This window comes from Pterocles gutturalis, unplaced genomic scaffold (genome assembly GCF_000699245.1).
Source record: "Pterocles gutturalis isolate BGI_N339 unplaced genomic scaffold, ASM69924v1 scaffold15052, whole genome shotgun sequence".
NCBI lineage: Eukaryota > Metazoa > Chordata > Aves > Pterocliformes > Pteroclidae > Pterocles > Pterocles gutturalis.
The window spans coordinates 58,883-78,959 of record NW_010115683.1 but is presented as its reverse complement, the minus strand read 5'-3'; the positions used below and the strand labels follow the sequence as shown (position 1 = coordinate 78,959).

At 41.1% G+C, this 20,077-nt stretch overlaps 1 protein-coding gene across 1 annotated transcript in view; it reads right to left on the bottom strand.

Moving 5' to 3' along the window:
• Window positions 1–20,077, bottom strand: part of FAT4 (FAT atypical cadherin 4) — a gene marked incomplete at its 5' end in the record, with an annotated part of 136,197 nt that overhangs the window by 57,242 nt on the left and 58,878 nt on the right. The window contains 3 exon segments of the mRNA XM_010075276.1: window positions 2,862–3,212; window positions 5,801–6,062; window positions 9,733–9,864. Of these exon segments, the coding sequence (XP_010073578.1) occupies window positions 2,862–3,212; window positions 5,801–6,062; window positions 9,733–9,864 (745 nt within the window).

The following is a 20,077-nucleotide window of genomic DNA, read 5'->3' as shown; positions in this document are numbered from 1 at the left end:
TAAATTATTTTTTTTAAAAATACTCTTCTTTTCCCCAGTGTTTTTTATGGTGGTGTTTATTCCTACACAACTTGCTGCTTCTTCTGCTCTATCTATCTCACCTTCATGTACCTTTTCATTCCTTGTCCTACATTCTCACAGGTTTTGATGCTGCTAAAGCTTATATAGGTTAAACTGTGAAGCAGAAGGAGATTTGCCTAAAGATCAGTGGACCCAGGACTGCCACTTAATGAACTACTCTTTTTTAAATACAGCACACCAAGCTGGAATCCTGTGCCTCATCCATGCCCTTTCCCCAGGTTTGAAGCTGGGTTTTTCTTAGGGAGGACGTACGGGCATCCTCTTTGCTGAGCTCTGGGTTTATTTAATCTGAGGGTTAATCTGATAAAACGCTGAGTGAGAGCTCAGGCATGGAAGCACCAGTTTCACAATGATGCTCTTTTAAGGGTCTTTTTCCTATTTTTATTTCTTTACCAATGAGTTTAAAAAAAAAAAAAATTCTACTTCCCCCCTCCCCTTCTGTAAATACCTACAGATTTCTAACTGGGAAATCCTACTGTTTTTTTTTTCCTGGAGGAATATCTTCCTAATGTTTAACAAACAGACAAGCATGTGCTTTGCCCTGAGAAAAAAAACATTGTGTTTTTTTTTTTTCCCCTGTTAATTCAATGTGGAAAAAATTAAAATCTGAATCTCAAAATAAATGTGTTTAAGGAAACTGAGTTCTTTACTGCTCTGTAAATAACTGAGAGCTGCAGCTGATATCTACTATGCATCTGTATATGAAACTGTCCAAACCGACACAAAAAGCTATTGTTTCCCAAGGGCTGTGTAGAACAAGAAAATGACAATGGAAGCAGTTTCACTAGCACCATGTTTTTTTGTCTTTTATCAGTGTTTATCCTAAAACAACAGGTATACTTCATTATGAAACAATGTCCTTTCAGAGCTCCTTCAAACTATGGGATCATGTAACACAAATAATCAACAGAATTGTATTCTTGTGCATCGAGTGCACTATCTGTGAGCCACATGCAGAGGAGTATACTACTAGTTATTTCTGTCGTCTAGATAAACATAAGAAAAAACAGGAAAACAAGTTTGGGCTTGAAACAGAAACACCAGTAGACCATAACATTTGCTGAAGTTACAGTCTTATTGGGGAACTCAACTTGGCATGCTCTTGGAATAAAATCTCTGCCCTATTAATGTTAAATCCAGACTGTTAGAAAAGTAAGCGTGCCAAAAAATACAAAGGGCAAGATATCTGTCTGACTTTTCACTGTATTGCACCTAAAATGCTCATTTGCTTCCTTCGTAACTGAGTGCACGATGAATGTAAAATGATATGTCAGTGCTACGATATAGTTCACATTCACTGTGTGCAGATGGAAATTAATGCATGAGGTGCAAGAGAAAAGGAGAACAGACCCACAATGGTTAATTGAAATTAACTTGTAAAAAGATTTGAAACCAAGTATTATACTCCTAACAGGAAAATAAGAAATAAGAGAGGAGATAGATTAGACACAAACCCCTTTATCTGCAGGTCTGAAGGAATAATATCTTCCCTGGATATGCATGATGCAAGCCTCAGTTTATAGTTTCCTCCTCCAATTTATAGTTCATTTACATAAAATAAAAGCTTTAACAAGAGTGGTGAAAGACAGATTCATGCAAGAATAGCCAATATCACCAAGTTATAATTTTTGACTTGTTGACTTATCTTACGGAACCTCTTCTCTCTCACTTTCTCAGTTTGATCTCAAAACCAGTTGCACAATTTTTACCATGGAAAGTTCTATCCATCAGCACAAAATTGATGTCCCCACAAGAATGTTTGAGTTCAACAACCCAGCATTTCCTGAGGAAAAACTGTTTTACTGAATAATCTTGATTGGCTCAGTCACTTTGTGTGCATAAACTGGTGTTCCTTGAAGCATGTAGGTGCTTTGTGCTTGAAGCACACATTTCGGTGTAAGACATTTCTATGAGCTTTGCAGGGCTATTGTCAAGTTGAGAGGAGATAAGGTTGCTTAACATGTCACAAAAATAACCTTCACCTGTAAAGTCAGTATGAGTGTTATGGATAATTTTAGAGTAAGTCACCCTGACTAATGTCTGTGGACACTTAATAAAATGCAGTACACTATGAAAGGAATGATTTTTATGTATTTTACGGCCATATTCTATAATTATTCTTGCTTGGACATAAACTGTATGGCAAAATGCTTAAGCAAGCTATAAAGATTGTATCTTTTACACTCCAACACATTAACACCTTCTAGATGCCATAAATAATCCCAAGATTAAAGCTTATTTTAAAGAGAAATTTTCCCATGATCTCTTTTAATGGGTTTTTTTAGCCTCCACTACCTATACCCTGTAGATCACAATTCTCTTCATGATACACTGAAAAGTTACATTACATGTAAGGATATCTGCTGTGATGATTGCAGATGAAGACTTACATTGACAGAACTCTGTTTAGAATATATCATAAACTTTAAGAAAAAAAACAAATCTGAAACAACACTTAGCTCTAATTTAAATACGCAAACTAAGCACCAGGGGAGAAATCATGGCCTTCAAAATGCAGCTCTGCAATTCATTTCCGCAACAACAATATCAAGGAAAGAGTATTTAACTTTATCCTTAATTTACCACAAACAAAAACAAGGAAGAAACCACTCTCTTAAGCCTAATGTAAAATATGAGAAAAATAACCTCTACTTACACAGCATGCAGTGATTTTAAGCACATGATAGCCCAAATTTGCCCTTTCTACTAGTCTTTGAATATATTGCTAATGTGAAACAGGTATTTATCATCAGAGATACAGAATATGAGGAAACGCCTACCATCATCTGCATCAGTGACACTGAAGTTGAGAATCGCAGATCCTGGAGACAGGTTCTCCATCAAAGACGTGCTGTATGAGGTTGTGCTGAACACCGGCGGGTTGTCGTTGACATCCAATATATTGAAGTACACTCTGATGCTAGTGAATTGGCCTCCCCCATCTTCTGCGCGGACGGTAAGAATGTAATACTGCTGTGCTTCGTAGTCCAGTGCACGGGTCAGGTTGAAGACTCCAGTAACGGGGTTAAGGAAGAATATACCTTCTTCATCATCTTCACTCACGGTGTACGTGATTTCCCCATTGATACCGGAGTCATCGTCAGTGGCTAGAATGGCTGCCACTAAGGAACCTGCACAGCATGACAGAACAGCAAAAAAAGTCACTCACAAAAGGCAGGTCACTGGCGTGATCAGAGCCAGATCATCATCAACCAGCTCTGTAGAATAAGAAGTATCCTCCGATAAAAATTCAAGCCTCGATATTTTACGACTAACTTCTATGAAAGGTTTTTTTCAAGGCTGACAGGAACAGTATTCAAAATGATGTTTAGTTTAAAGGGCTACTAAAAAAAGCCAAGAAATGGCCAAGAATGTTTCGTTTTGTCTTTAAACAGGAACTTGTACAGATTAGATATCAACTGGGGCAAAAAATACCTTTTCTCCTGATAGGTATTTTTTTTTCTGCTACTCAAAGGATCCTCATCTCCCTGCAGAAAAATATGAGTTCTGAAACCTTCTAGATATTTCTTTCTAAATGCAGAAACTGAAATGTCAGTACATACCAAATATCCCAGCTCTACTTTTTAAAAAAGTGCCTTCTCAGGGTAACTGTGGTTAGAAAACTGGAAACCTTATAGGGGTCTGTTCTTCAATGTTTTTTGAAATTCAACTCCTTATGAATTTGTGCCATTGTTTTCATTTCTGCATAGCTGCGTTTGCATGACTGACCTATCTTACTAAAGTTTGGAAATTGTGTCACATTTAGTATTTTGAACACCAATTATAATTAAGATCAGATAATTTCCAAGAAAGTAAATAATTTAATTTCTTTTCCATTGAACCAGATGAATTACACGCATTCCAGAACAGTTAACTATTTTCAAGCAAGATGACAATGAAAACTGCTTGTTATCAAAATGAAAAATAGTGCTAGAACTTCCTTTAATAAAGCTGAATTTGCTGGTATCTTTTACATCAATTTGATTGCTTAATGCTTTAACATTTCTGCTTGTGCATCAGTTGGTTAAGAGGGCTGTCCCAATGCTGGATGGGATCATCAGCCCTCCGGCGAGTTTTCCAGCACAGAGGGATCAGAGGGCTGCTGACCTCTGCACAGCATGCAGGCTTGGGGAAACACAGCAGAGAGCCGTGCTGGGGCCCGGGGAAGGGATCATTCCCAATCCGCAGCTGCTAGACTGCAAGGGGAAGGGGGATGCTCTGGCACAGAGAATGGAGCTCTGAAGGGGAAACCTCGTGCTGCCTCCCCTGCAGGTGAGCCTGCCGGCTGCTCCGCGGCCACCGGAGAAGGGAACAGGCGAAGCTGCAGCACTTCAAGTGCAAAATCAGCCAGTTTCTTCCTTTGGCATCCATCACTGCTGAGCCAGGAATAAGGCACAGATCTACACCCCATCAATGATTAAAAAGAGAAGTCTCATCTTAACGTGGAAGGAATTACACTCACCATTTCCAGGCCCGCTAAAACAGACTGAGCCTCAGGACTCAGACTGAGAAGAGGGAAGAGCATAGCTGGGGATCAGCAACCAAACCACCCCATGCTACCCAGACATCTCGATTACTTCCAGATCAAATTCCTGAAGCACAGCTTCAGCACCATAATCCTTTAATGCAAAACACCCCTGAATTTTGGGACTGTGACTGTGGGACAGGGGCAAAAGTTGGAGGCACAGGGGTAATCTTGGCTGTCATGGGAGCTGAGCCTCCCACGCTTGTAAGTCAAAGCCCTAATAAAAGCTTGAAAGCTGTCACCATGCCATTTACACCTTCTTTGTTTATTCATGTTTTAGAACAAGCTTCTAAGATGCTTCTGTTACTAATACTGGCAGATACTGCTTTTTTACTATCACTCTAAAACACTGGAAACTTTTTATTCCAAGTAATACTCATTTCTCATCTTGAGACACATAATATAGCACAGCTTTTCAAAATGTTTTTGGGGGGTCTAAAGAGTTTCTATTTAAGACCTAACTTTCAAACACCAAAATACTCTTGCATATGAAACGTTTAAAGAGGAAAACAGCAAGGCAAGAGGTTGGTGATCATATTTAGGAACTAGAATTAACTAGCTAAGTGTTCCATTTTGTACAAAAAACCTTGTCAAAACAGGAGTCAAAGACAAGACCAAGGAAATATGATGTTAGGGTTAGTAACTGAGCGCATGTAGGGAATATTATTAAGGAATCAGTGTATTGCTGATTACAAAATAGTTACCCATTTTGTGATCCTACCCTTCATGGATTAAGTACTATAAGTCATATCCACGGAAGATGGCTCGCTAAATCAATACTAGCATCACTGTGGCATATTTTCGTGATAAGTCAGACTCTTTGTATCTTGTAAGTTGTTTCTGCTGTTACTTTTCTGCTTCCTATTTTTTAAGTACTACCACTCAAAGGCCTCTATCGGGGTACGCACATAATTCCTATTCTGCATCTAGTGTGTCAACCATTTATTTTGAGTTTTGAGTGTCAACCATTTATTTCCCATTTAAAAGAAGTCTGACCCCACTAGCGATACAGTTTTCCTAGCAGGCAGACTTTCAGCGTGACATGATTCACTTCATCTCTCCATCCCATCCAACAGATGCCCTCAGCATCTGCTGCATCCTGAACAAGTCAGGTTTGCTACCCCCTCCCCCTTGAGTCCCTTTGTATTGACAAAAAGAAAATTTTAGTCAATTTCAGGGCCATTTCCTATTTACCTGGAGTGGCATCTTCTGGGATGTCAAAAGAATATACTGGTTTGGAGAATTTGGGGATGTGGTCATTAACATCGCTGACAGTGATGTTTATCCGCATGTCTGAGGACTGCAGGCCATCATCGGCACGAACCAGCAGGGAGTACTTGGAGCGGCGCTCCCGGTCCAGGCGCTTAGTGGCTATCAGGTCTCCTGACTCAGGGTCAATGTGGAAGCTATCATCCGCACCACTGATAATAGTGTATGTGACCAGGGCATTGGCTCCCTACGTGAAAACAGAAGTGGTCAAATCAAGTTATTTGCCAGGAAAACCACATCATAATTTTCAGTAAGACAAGAATCGTTCCAGTAACTGCACTTGGTGAATACTTTTCAGAACAGTTTCCTTTAATAAACAGCCTTCCTGCCCAGTCCCTGCTTCAGTCCCCCAGTAAAGATGCATACGCACACAGTTTTTATTTATGAGACGTGAAATGACGAGATTACCCAGACACTTTTTGCTCTACAGTTCACAGAAGGATTTCGCATCCAGTCGATACCATAAAGCTCTGATACCTGTTTTAATTTCAAACCAGCATCACTGAGCAATGTAACATCTTCCCTCTTAACAGGGAGCAGGGTTTATTCTTCTTTTACATTCAAAGCTCATATTAAATTCCTGCCAGTGGGATCAGTTCTGCCCTTCCTTCCCACTCTCTGGAGGTGAGATGGAGGGAGGAAGAGAAGGAGGGATGCGAGGCTGGAGGACCAGGGGTGGCCATGGGGCAGCTCCACCAGCCACTGCGCATGGCAAGAGCTGCAGCTCCCAGTTAGGAGAAACTCCTGGGAACCACGTTTGGACAGCCGCCTCGCAGCAGCTCCCCAGGGGCCCATTTATGCCGGGAGATGCATTTATCCCTGATAAACAGCCTCCAAGTGAGAAATCATGTGTTGCTAAAATCACAGTTCTGATCTATTGGGTCGAGCTGGCAGTCCCTGGAAGTCAAAAGCATTCGCTTTTGGGGTCAAACAAAATGTCTCATTTGTCATTGGAAAAAAAGGATTCATATGGCTTTGAGCATTTGAGTTAAAAAAGAAAATGAAGGAAAAGCAACTGTACACAGAAAAATCATCATTTTTTTTTCCTTAAAAGTTGAAATTAAAACTTAGGAAAAAATATTGAAAATTGCATTCAAAAAATATTGACACAATGCATTTTGCCTCAACCCTACCCTATCACAGACACTGAAAAAAGTCACCTGGATCCAGTCTGCATCACTGATTATTAGTAAGAAAACACACTTTGGTGAGTGAGCAGCACTGCGGACGGCCCTTGGCTGTGCCCTGCTCTGATGCCTGGCCAGAGCTCACGTTTTGTGGCTGAAACCTGTTGTTGGCAGGCGAGTGGTACTTCCACAGTGAACAACAGATCAAAGAGATGAGAGAGAAAGAAATTGCATAGCTGTTCAAGCACTCCTGCCTAAAACAGCAAATTAACAGAGATAAACACCCGCTCATATTTGTGCGATGAGACACAAGCATTAGTTACCTGACCTTATGAGAGTGCATCACGCCAAACTTTTTCTCTGGAGCATTGTTTCAAAGAGCTGGACAGGGCAAACTGACAAAATGAAATTTAGAAAGAAAACAAGCGTCTGCAGGTACTCAGCCATGACCAGCTGCACGCAGTGCTTCAGCGCACACAGCATCTGCTTGCTCAGGTGTACCTGCAGGACGTAACACACTTTCCTGCAATTGTGTGGCTCAGCAAAAACATCTGATGAGAGTCTAAGGTTTCAAAAGTGACCACATTCTTCACCGCTTGTTTGACTAGCCAGCGTTCTCCTAGTAGAGCATGGCTAAAACAGCCGCCACGCGTTATACTGGTTTAATCAAATTAGTAACTCTGTACAAGCTAGGTGAGAAGCACAGCAAAATACAGATATGTGAAACCTATTAAAAAGCTGTATAGACATTTCCCATTGACAACTGGCTTTAAAAAGTTGCAAAGTGCCAGAAGATGTAATTGTTAAAGCCTTTGGTACCTCTTAACACCTAGAGAATGTCACTACATCTTTTCTCGGAGCCCTACAGAGTCCTTATTATAAAGTGTTTGAAATTTGCTGCCTTCACACTATCGTTTGAAAATATTTGTAAGAAGGATTCTTGTACACAAGTCAAGCATGAGTTTTTAGGGTTCTGTCACTTACCCTTTTAAAGCTAAAACTTTCAGAATCAAAGCACATAGTAAAGGCAGCATACCCATGCACCCATGTCTTACTGAGCTGCACACGTATACATATGCGTATATACATGTGTAAAGAAAGAAGCCAGAAAAGTGTTAACGTTGCAGGAGTACTATATGAAAAACAAGGCAAGTATCTTGACCCTAAACTGCAAGTTGCTAAAAAGCTTGGGCTTTTTGTAAAGGGTTTGAGTTACAAATGTCCTGATAGGCAAAACAAAATCATCCCTTTTTATAAAAAGATTGACTGATTTCTGGCTAAAGTAACAAATCAATTCCCACTGGACTGAGTGCTTCAGAATGGATAACATATTAGGTGCAGATTAGGAATCGTCAAAAAGAGGCAGGAGCATAATGCATTGCTAAAATCGTAGATATTTGTTTGCAATATCACAGCAGAGAGAGGTAGTTCAATATTTACTCCTTCCTAATCTGAAGAAAAACAGCTAAATTTTTGGTTACAGATACGGACTTTTCCAAAATCCTATTTTTTGTCTGTTTGTCAGGCTGCTACCAGAAAATGTAAAGAAAAACAAGTTCATAATCACATTGTTACAATCCCTGGGGGTGTGCCAGTGGTTCCCTCTGCAGTATAAGATTAAGTACATCAATTTACAATCACAGGACGACTAACCAAGCTAACGCAAAAAAAAGGCTAGAAATAAAATTCTCTTGAGGGGGTTGAATTACCTTATTATTTGAATGAGAGAACTGCATGTTGTTGTCAAGTGTAACCCTATATTTTAATGACAACACATACTTATTTGCATGCTCATATTGACTTTTTAAGCCTTTCCCCAGAGGAAATAAAAACAGTTCAAGTGAACGAAACAGTATGATCAACATTCACGTAACTTACTTTCCGAGATAAATGAATACATCAAACTATATTTGCATGTGTTTGCCTGACACACATAAAAGACCGCAATATCCCTCACTGACCGCTTGGCCAACTGTTTAACATCAGTTGCTCAAAGGCTTTTGTTGGTTTCTTAATAGCTCCTTAGGTGCAGCATCCTGACAGTAATGAATCTATGTGGGCAAAAACATTTTGCAAACAAGTTCATGTACAGAGCATGTATTTTAGCATTACTTCCTTTCCCCTCTCTTTGGTGAAATAAAACTTTCTTTAGTCGATTAAGTACTTCTCGTGAAAGGGTAAGCACGCATTACCAAAAGTTTTCTTCTTCTCCACGGCTCTTCTCACATGGAGTTTTATTAGAGACCTTGACATTGGGCTTGACTATGACATCTCTGCTCCAAAGTTAGTTGATATATAAAGCTGTGGTCTTAAACTGAATGTCAATAAATCTTTACCACAAGCTGGGCGGTCCAGCAGCTCTGCCAACTCAGCGGGTATAGTGTATGATGAGACTGATAAAAACAAGACCATCTAAAACCAAAAGGTGGGGCATTTTTTGTCATTAGTGGAACTGCTCATTAAAAGATGTTAGGAAAGAATCAACTCATGATATACAAGACAGCGAGCAACCTTCAGGTAACAGAGTATTTGTCACTTGCTCATGTGTGTGTTTTCCTGTGTGTGAGCCCACGATCCTGAACACAGTTTTGTGGATGTGGCCAATGCAGTTTAAAGCATGACCACAATGACTCCCAAGGCCAAGATCTCATGAAGGTAATAAGGGAACAAGTTGTATGTCCAGAATAGCATTTTCAGTTCAGATATTCAAACAGGAAACCATGTTCCTACCTCATCAGCATCCATGGCTGTCAGCTGCAATATTTTAGATCCATCTCCTATATTCTCTTCTACGGTCAGATCAAGCATATCTGTAGGGAATACTGGTGGGTTGTCATTGATATCCTGAAGTGTTATTTCCACCTGTAAAAAGCAGGAAAAGTTGTGTGAACACTGAGTTAGACACTGATTGGACCTGAACATTACAAATAACATAATTTTGAAACAAATCAGGTAAATTGCTCTTAATCACATGAATTAGAACATTCCCAAATCACACCAACAACAGGAACAGCCCCTCTGGATATTAAAATTCCACATTGTTATAAAATACTAATAGGAAAGCCTCTAACATAAATAAAGTTAATCTGACTTGTTGATAGCAACTGATTTTAAATGGTCCTAGTCTAGTTTATATTGGAAAAGATCCACTGATAGACTGTCATTGTAATCCTCAAAGTCGGCCCCTGGAGGATAGCTGCCAAGTCCTGGGGCAGAAGATCATTCAACCATTAAATGCTGCCTGACATAAAGATGAGGTGGTGTAAAATTCTCTCTGAAATGTTTATATATTGGCAATTCTCAGTTCTGAGGGAGGAAAAAATACCCTTGCACTTTATTTAAAAAAAAAATAAATCTGTTTTTCTCTCTCTGAAAGCTCTACTCTAACTGCAAACACAAACATTACTTTAGAAGCACGACTAGCACCTACTCCCCTTGCCTATGCACACCTAAACAGATGCTTAGACATGTCACATCTAACAGTATATTTGATCCCAACACACCCATCTCTTCTTACTCAGAGAATGTTTCTAATGCAGAGAAGGATACAAGGAGCACAGCAGTTTCCCTGATAAGCATTCTTCCTCCAACAAAATGTCATTAGAGGGCGGAGAGCTCTAGACCATTGCGAACATTATGGCTACATTGGTCTCTGGTCAGTATACATGCCACACCTGGGAATCTAAGCCATCCTCAGTCACCTCAAGTAAGCAAGCTTTTTTTTTATTTCTTTAGTGTGTTTTCGATATTTGTGCCCACAGTGTGTGACTGTTACTGTCAGCCTGCCAGAACTTTTCCTCAACACTAAAGAAAACATAAGTGTCTTTAAAAACAGAGGAAATATTACACTAATTTTATAGATCTATGTGCTGGAAATGCAGACAAAACGGACGTATGATAAGCCTTAAACGGACTTCTAGAAAAGTTCATTATTTATTTATACTGCATTTAATTCTTTCAGTCATTCAGAAATGGTACCTAAAAACGTTCATGGCCTGAGACAAATTAACTCAGAAGGTTTTATCATCAAATTTAAATCCCTGACAACAGAAGTACAAGTAGCATCACAAGCCATGATTCGACAACTAACCAAACACAAACTTTCAGAGAATAAAACAGTCCGTGTTGGTTTTCACAGTGACTGCTGCATCGGGGTGACAATCACAGAAATGGGAGAGATGCAGTAGAAATAACAGATGAAGGGTTTTGTCAGCTATCCTGGCCAAGCAGGTCCTGCCCCCTGAACTGGCACAGCAAACTATACGCTTCTGCTCAAAGTATAGCATTTCCCCCAGATACGGTTTCAAGGTAAAGCAGCTGTGCAGCTCTGCAATTTATTTATTCATAGCATAAATGTCATGCACAGCTAATGTTTCAGCTTCAGGTGACATTTCACCACCAGAACTCATTTTCATGATGAGAGATTGCCCTTTGTAAATATCATACGAAAAATATATGACAACTTCTGGTGGTTTGGGTTAGGAGCTGCGTATCGCCTACAGCTTGCATAATGTAAAATAGTCAGAATCCAAGAATACAGATGGCTAAGGGTTGCGGGACAAAATAAATTAATAATAAAGTCAGATTCTGGAGAACTGGAAAAAAAGAAAAAGAATAATAGACGAAGAAATAGTCCGCTCTCCTGAAGTCCAGGACAGTGAGTTTGCTGTGCACCCTCCTCACTGCCCTGAGGATCTTGAACTCCACCATCTCATGGTTGCTGCATCCCAGGCTGCCCTTAAGTTCCACATTCCCCACCAGCCCTTCCTTGTTGGTAAGAACAAGGTCCAGCATAGCCCCTCTCCTGGTTGGCTCCTCTATCACTTGGAGAAGGAAGTTGTCATCAACATATTCCAGGAACTTCCTGGCCTGCCTATGCTGTGCTGTGTTGTTCTTCCAACAGATATCAGGGTGGTTGAAATCCCCCACGAGGACCAGGGCTTGTGAGTGTGAGGCTGCTCCTATCTGTCTGTAGAGGGCCTCATCCACTTGCTCTTCCTGGTCAGGTGGCCTGTAGCAGACCCCCACCATAATGTCCCCTGTCCCTGCCCTCCCTTTGATCCTGACCCACAAGCTCTCTGGTGGCTCTTCATCTGACCCCAGGTGGAGCTCCATGCACTCCACCTGGTCTTTGACATAGAGGGCAACACCCCCTCCTCGTCTCCCCTGCCTGTCCTTCCTAAAGAGCTTCTATCCCTGCATTCCAACACTCCAGTCGTAGGATCCATCCCACCACATCTCCGTAATGCCAGTAAGATCGTACCCCCACAGGCATGGACACATCTCCAGCTCCTCTTGTTTATTCCCCACACATACTTTCTTCATAAACAAATTCAGAACAGATTCATGCAGGGCAGCACTCACCTCAAGCAGATTTTACTCAATTTACTTTAAATGCAAATCTATGAATAATAGAGTTCTCTTCTCTCTTCATACAAACCTCAGGTCTTAATAGATTTAAGGAATCATTCTAGGACCTCACTTCACAAAGCACACAGTATCTATTTAAGCATTTAGGGCATGAACCTCCACGCAGTGAAGCCAGTGGGAAACTATTTTCAAAATGTTGTCTTTACTTTGAATAAAGTAGAAAATACACTCCTTGAATTAAGTTATGGCATGTATGAAGTCGATGCGAAAGAGATTTGACAAAGAGTGACACTGTAGCGTAAAGTCTTCAATAGCTTCGTACTTTGTGCATGGTTCTAGAAACAACTTATTCTGTGAGGCAAGGAGAAATTCATTTATGATGGAAAACAAGAAAAAAGATGTATTTTTTTTTGTTACCAAAATTAATATGAGTTTTCTTTTTAAATAACCTATTCTCAAACTTACTCGAAACAATTTGTTGAATTAAGAAACAGTTGCTCAAAGACCAAGTTTCACTTCCTAGAGCAAAAGAATCAGTCCACTTCAAACACACTAGTACCCCAGACAATTATTAACGAATAGGCTAGACAAATTCCATGCTCAACATAAAAAAGCTTAACAGGAGAGTTTAATTCTGGAACAAGAAATTGTTTTAGTGACCAAATTTACTGGGTTTATGAGCTACAAAGGTATGTAAAGTAAAAGCTTGCATTGGAAGGCAACGTGCCAAATTCTATCTGATTGTAACACCTTCCATAAACCAATGGTCTCATTTGGCCAGAATCTATCCCTCTGTTTTATTGCACTTATTAACATTTATTTTTCTTTTATTTCAAGGTGAGGAGGGTTTATAGACAGAATACTTTTCTAAAGTTCTTACATCTATCGGATGAAAATGAGGGGGGAAAAAAGATGCCATAGGAAACTTGAATTAGCTCATGAGGCAGCAGCAAGTTTCACGGGGAGTCCCAAAATGTGTACAGTAATTGTTGCTTGCGGCCACCCTCTCTATGTTACACACCCGATCAGAGATCTATAGATAGAGCATGATCTAAGAAAAAAGGAACTCCCAGATGTCTCACACGTTCAAGACTTCTTCAAACACTACAGCTAGTTGATTAAAGATCAAAGAGTGTAGAAAGGCAACAGCTTTTCTTTCAGTTTATATGTTGTTGAGTCATTCTTCTTTCCTCTGCTTGCAGCCGTGATGTTCACTGCATCTCTCCAGAGACACCATCTAATCTACAGGCACCATTGGCACGCATTGTCCTGAAGGCTTTTGTTTATGCATAAGCCATTATATGATCCTTCAAATTAAAAACATTAAGAAACTTATTCATTGCTGGAGACCGTGGCAGTGCATTACCAGCACTAATTTTAGCCAAATAAAAATGAAAGGATTCTATTCCCCATCCCTTGGTAAGTATTCTAAATAATATTATTCTAGATGATAAAAGAAAAAAATTCAGCTATTAATTTATCACATGCAACTAACACAAGGACCTCGCCAACACTAGTCATTTTTCTCCTGCCTCCATCGTTTTAGTCTTTGTTCATCCAGCAAACAATGCTTCACTAATCCTGAAAAAAACCACATGTATGTGTAGATTCCTTTTTTTATTGATGTGAGTAATCATATTGGCTACTCACATCAGTGAAGTTATGGTTATACTAAGCGCTTGCAGGACCAGTGCGTGCGTGGATCCTCCGAACTGCGACGACAAAGGAACAGAAAGATTAAGTATCAGAGTACAGGCAAGCAAAAATGGATTTCCAGAAAGAAAAGGAGAAAAATCCTTATTTAATTATTTTTTAGAAGTTACTGATGTTCCTAGGAAATCTCTAAAAAATCGTTTCTAATAATGATAAAAACCCGTAGGCTATCCTGAACCAGTTTCCCAGCCTGCCCTAACGGGAGGTGACTGCTGGCGTACCTCCTTACAGCCCCCTGGGAAGGAAAGAGAGGGTGCACGTACCTCGCTGCTGCCGAAACTGCGCTAAAGCCTGCAGAGAGGGAAAATACTGGGACACTGGAAGCACGGGAGGTCAGGAAGGTGGAAAACCTGAACTACAGACCATGCATATTTACAACTTCCACAACAGGATGGAAAGCCCATTTATAAAGAAAACATCTTGGGACGAGGCAAAAGCTTTTGCTTCGACAGAGGCTGAATGAGGCATCTGAATATCCCATTTTCCAGGAGGCAAACAATCCCAGCGCATGCTAGTACAATAAAAAATGCACTAGTCTGTTGTGCTGCAGGCCAGCAAACCTGTTAAATAGAAATACAAAGCTGCTAAGAATCCCACTATTACCAGTGGCAAGATTGCAGCTGGGAAGAAAATGAGAAAAAACTCTAAAAAGGCACTATTTGGAAAAAAAGACAAGTTTGAATGTCCAGGGGAAGCAGCAGTCACCTGATCTTTGAATTTTGGGGTAACATCTTTGAAAAAAATCAGTGTAGTGAATAGAACGCAAACACCTCCTTTGCATTTCAGGCAAAGTCACTAATTTTAGGTGACAGAGACAAGCGCTTAGGCAAAAAATGGATGTGTTGGCCATACAGAGGCGTTGGACACTTTGGATCTCTCCACAGGAGGAGACCAGGGCACAAGACTTAACTGACATGTCTGAGCTCAAGGGTTCATTTTCAAAGAGTAACTTAATGAAAGAGAGGCTGTGAAACCTGTCTCAGGCTACGGGACTGCCCACTCCAGTCACCTCAATGTGGACCTTGATTATTCAATACGGACCCCACTAAAGATAATATTTTGAGCCAATCTAGATAAGGATTATAGCAATATTTCCTTTTCCCTCACAAAATCAAGAGTTACTACTGATTATTAGCCTTGAAGTTGTTTGGAAATATACGTCTCAACAGATTTTGTCAGCGTTTCATTTTCTCCATTAAAATAAACATGCACAGAAACATGACTAATAAGATTTATATGTAATGCTCTAATTTCTCAGGTAATTTAATCCATCGGCTCGAATTCCAGTATTTTAACACTGTGTAACTTTCGTGGAGTGGAAATCATATTGTAAAGCACAGTTTAGTAGGGTAATTTGAAGTTTTACAACCAACTTGCTTTTATAAAGCACCAATATTTTCTAAAAAAAATTCTCGGAGATCAGAATGCTTCCACAAACTCAGTGATTTAACTGATACTATCAGAAAAATTAGGCATAAATCTGCTTTCATCATTATTTAAAACTAAAAAGAAGTCACTTTCTTGTGTTGTCTCTAACAAATTCTCATCTTAATGCTGCAAAGAAAAGGTGCCATAATTTGTTTCTTCTTTCTCTCTGCTTTATTTTTGGTTTTCTGTTAAGGTGACCACTGAGAGTTGTGCTGCCTGGAGTCTTGATTAAATGTTTCATTGCATCCAGAACACTTCATCACGCAGCATAGCCAAAATCTATTATGGCTTGCAAGTGACTCATACTTTAGCTATGAGAAGACCATAATAAAGAACATTTTACATAAAAACGCCAAAAAGGTTGGTAATTTAATCTCGATTCTAAGTAGGTATGCGAGGTCTCCGCATCCAGCCTGCGCTTGCCTAAGCAGACAATAAGGCATTGTCTTGAAACGCGTTAACTACTGTAGTCACATTTAACTTTTTGGCAAAGTTCAGATGATACCGCCACTGAAAAGAAATCTATCATTCTTGTGAGAGAGCTGCAGATACCGCTTTTAGCAGGCATGTGGTATGATGTATCCATTCATGCTAGGGGTCCATCAGTATCAGGGCAGAACACTCATTAAAGCCAACGACACGGGAAATGGCATTATTGGCCTGTGAGTAAACACACGTGGCTGATAAATTGTGTCCTTCTGCATGCCCACAGAAACAGATGAATAAACACTAAAGCAGCATACAGAAATTAACTGCAGAAACTATTATTTGTAGCACTTAATCCTAGCGTGCATAGCATAAATCACAGAAGGTGACACAAGCCATATATCCCGATACAGCTGCTAACAAAGCAAGCGATGGACCCAGCCGCTCGTCCCAGCCGCTCCGCAGCTCCCAGGTCAGAAGTCAGAAGCAAAGATGCACTCAGGGCTTCCCATGCTTACTCTCTCCACTTAAACCACGCCTTTCACATGTTTAGATACCCTGTCAGGTCACTCCAGGCAAAGATTTATCGTGATGCTGTGTCACACACCCCAGGACACAGGGAAAGGAAGGGCTGGATATTCAAATCTTGAGAAAGAGCAAGTAAAGCAAACAATTCAGGCTATATTTCAATTATCGATTATTTATTACTCGTGTGCATTACATGCACGCAGCCACGACTGACGGCACACCTCCGGCAAAAGCGACTACTTCTGCCAACCTAGCAGAAGGCCAGTAGCCAGGACAGAGCACCGGTGCCTCCGCTCCCGGCCCTGAAACCCCTGTGGAGGCTTGCCAAGCATGGGGTGCAATAACAACGAGTGGGGCTCTGGGGGCTGACTCTGTTGTTAGAAAAGCTGGAATGGAAACAAATGTTTTTCTACAGGCAAAGCAAGCCATGTTGCCATTCCCACTCTTCCTGAAATCAGTATTTTTAAGTCAGTGTTTAAGTGCTACATAATTTGCTGTTCTCTAAAAAAGAGGAAGGGTCTCATATGCAACAGAGGGAATTAAGACTGGGTTAAGGAATGCAATACTCAAACCTTGGCTAATTTAAGAAAGCAACAGCACGCTGATTCTAAAACACCCATCAAAGCATATATAATCATATACATGGAAACCTGAAATAATCCAACAACACAATAAATGAGAGATAAATATCAAAGCAGTACAAGAAATAAAAACTATAAGAAATGCCACAAAAAGTCATGTTCCCCTCCCTTCACCACCAAAGCCATAATGTAATACAGGTTATTTTGTCGGTAGTGGTAAATCAGTAACATGTGTAGTTCAGTTAATATTCACACAGTTTAAAAAAATAAATTGATTGTTCAAAGAAGTTATTTTGAACTACGTTTCAACAGGACCAACTAACACACCAGAACCTCTCCCAGGTCTGGCCAGCAATGGCAGCCCAGTGGGACCAACGCATAACTGGGCTGGCACTAAGGACCATCAGCTGCTCTACGCGTACCTGGCGCCCACGTGGGCGTGTGTATATATATGTGTATATAACCAAGACCAAGTTTCCATGCCAGCCTACCTGCTCAGAGCAGGCACAGGGAGAGGGACGCGACAGAGCTGTCACACCTCTCCTCTCCCGCTGAGTGGGTCCTGATGGTGCAGCCCAGGCTGCTGGGGCAGGGAAGCACAGGCATGCTGTCCCGGGGGGGCAGGGGGGCTGTGCTGAACCACAACCCTTCCCACAACTGCAGAGCATCCGTTCTCCAGTGTGCACTGGAACACCTCAGAAAGGTTTGCAGCACAAGTTAAAGCCCATGCAATACTGCATTCAGTCAGTCTGAGGGACCTTGAGTGCCTACACAGCACACCTTGTAAGTTCAACGTGAAAATGCCCAGGGAGAGCAGAGCAGCTCCAGCCCTCCCTTGAGCACCGAGTCAGCAGCACATGGCTCTGCTGGGCCACTGCAGGGGCCAGAAACGCTCCCCCACCTATCCTTTCACCGCCTGCCCATGGATGCTGGGACATGTGCACACGTGGTCCTATGTCATTTCCCCAGATAAAATGGGTGATTTTCTCATAAAGACATTAATTCTTCTGTATCTAGCACTACCTCTAGTTACAAAACCCATTCCAAATACCTGCCAAACCAATACAAACACTTGGCAAACACTTTCTAGTGAGGTTTTTCTTTTTTTTTTTTTTTTTTTTTTTGTGTGTTAAATACTCAAAATATTACACATTTGGGAACCATTTAGTTTATAACTTTGCATTTAATTAAATGAGGTCTACTGCCATGTAATAAGAAATGGATTGAATCAGTAAGAACATTTCTGTTCATGCCAGAAAAAAAAAAAAAAAAGGATAAAGACAGAAAAAGTAAGCATTAGCAGTTCAAGGATGGTAATGTCAGACCTCTAAATTAAATAAATCACCTAATTAAAGTTACAGGTGTGACATTTAAGACACATTCAGTCACCAAGACAATAGGATAAATCTACTCTATGGCTGAAGGCTGCCCAAACAGCAGAAGAAAAGCTCTTTACCCAGAGCCATGGTAGAAAAATCATTGTTATAATCACTTAAGAAACCACAGGTTTTTTTTCTGTGCATGGAAGTGAATTAAAGATATAGAACTGAATGCCAGCTGACGTTTTGCAGTATTACGGGAGTTTTATAGAGTCACTTTTCTGAGAAGAAACACTATATGAGTCTAAGTAGGCTTTGGCAAATAAAACACACAAGGCCAAAGTGTTACGTTCCAGTTTCACCCTTAGAAGAGGCCATGTTCTAGAAATGCCTAAAAGCTTCTCACCCACTGCATCAACAGGCTGCTAGCAGGGAACTGCCAGGCTAGAAACCCCAAATATTTTGCGTCCTTACGTAGGCACACTCCTCCTACGAGTTTCAGGGAAATGCCCTCTTCACCTTATTCCTCGTTTGCAGACTGCAGCCTTCTGAAGCAGCTTTGCATCTGCTCCTGCAGCATAGGGGCCGTTCCCTCCCTGTGGCCACAGGCCACTTGTGACCAGAAAGGCCCTTTTATGTGGCCACGGACAAACCTTCTCATTGTGGCTGTCCTCAGCAGACCCAGCTGACCAGCAGGGCAAGTTTCTGGGTGCTCAGAGGATCATAAAGAGATTTGTTAGGATACTTTTGCTTAGCGCCAGTGAACACATACCACCTGGCTACCTACTGCAGATGCAGACTCCCTGGCCTTTCCTCTCTCCTGCATGGCTGGGAAAGCTCCTGCAGCTCTGCTCAGACAAACAGACATCACATTGTATATCATCTGGAATGTTTTGGGGGCAAATGCTAGTCCTGCGAAGACTAAAACCAATTCAACTTATATTAATCCAGCTTTATCCTTAGTCTCAAGGAAATTTGTCAAGGAGAAAGACAAGGCTTCTGCCTTACCAGCCATCTAGAAATACGGGGGCTTTTATTTTTAGGACCCAGACAACAGTCTCCATGTGTCCGTGATGGGAAACTTTACAATGACAGCAAGTAAACCAGAGCTGTTCAGCTCCCCCAAAACGGGAACGCGTTGACTCGACCAGGGTCCACTGGCTGATCCTGGTGCAGCGACGCTGAGATATGTCCCCTGAGCCACCAGCGGCAGTGGGAGCATCGCTCCACCTTGGGGTCGAACAGCTGAGAACTGGCTGGCCCTCTCCTTCTCCTGGAGGAGAAAACCAGCTCCATGAGTACTGTTAGCCTGGGAAAAGGACATCAAAATGCACATCGGTGGGATGCACACTCATGAAGGTAAACCCCTGGACTCCTTGGCCCCTGCCCAAAAGCCCTTTCAGGCTCTTTGAGGGTTTTGCAAATGATGAGAAAGGTTAACACTGCAGGACTGCAGGTTTGGGGAACTTATCCTTGGAGAAGCAGATCCTTCCATTTCTCTTTTCTTTTCAAATCTGCATCTTCAGAATATATAGTTACACTGCTTTCCCTGCTGACCTCATCAAAATTGAGCAAAACAGCCAAGAACATCAATTTTCCAGGCACACTAGCCCTCCTTATCCACTTTTCTCCCATATATCGGAATCTTTGTTTAGGCAGCTTCTTCATGGAAATCCTACCCCAGTTATCTTTTTGGTCAATCATGACTCT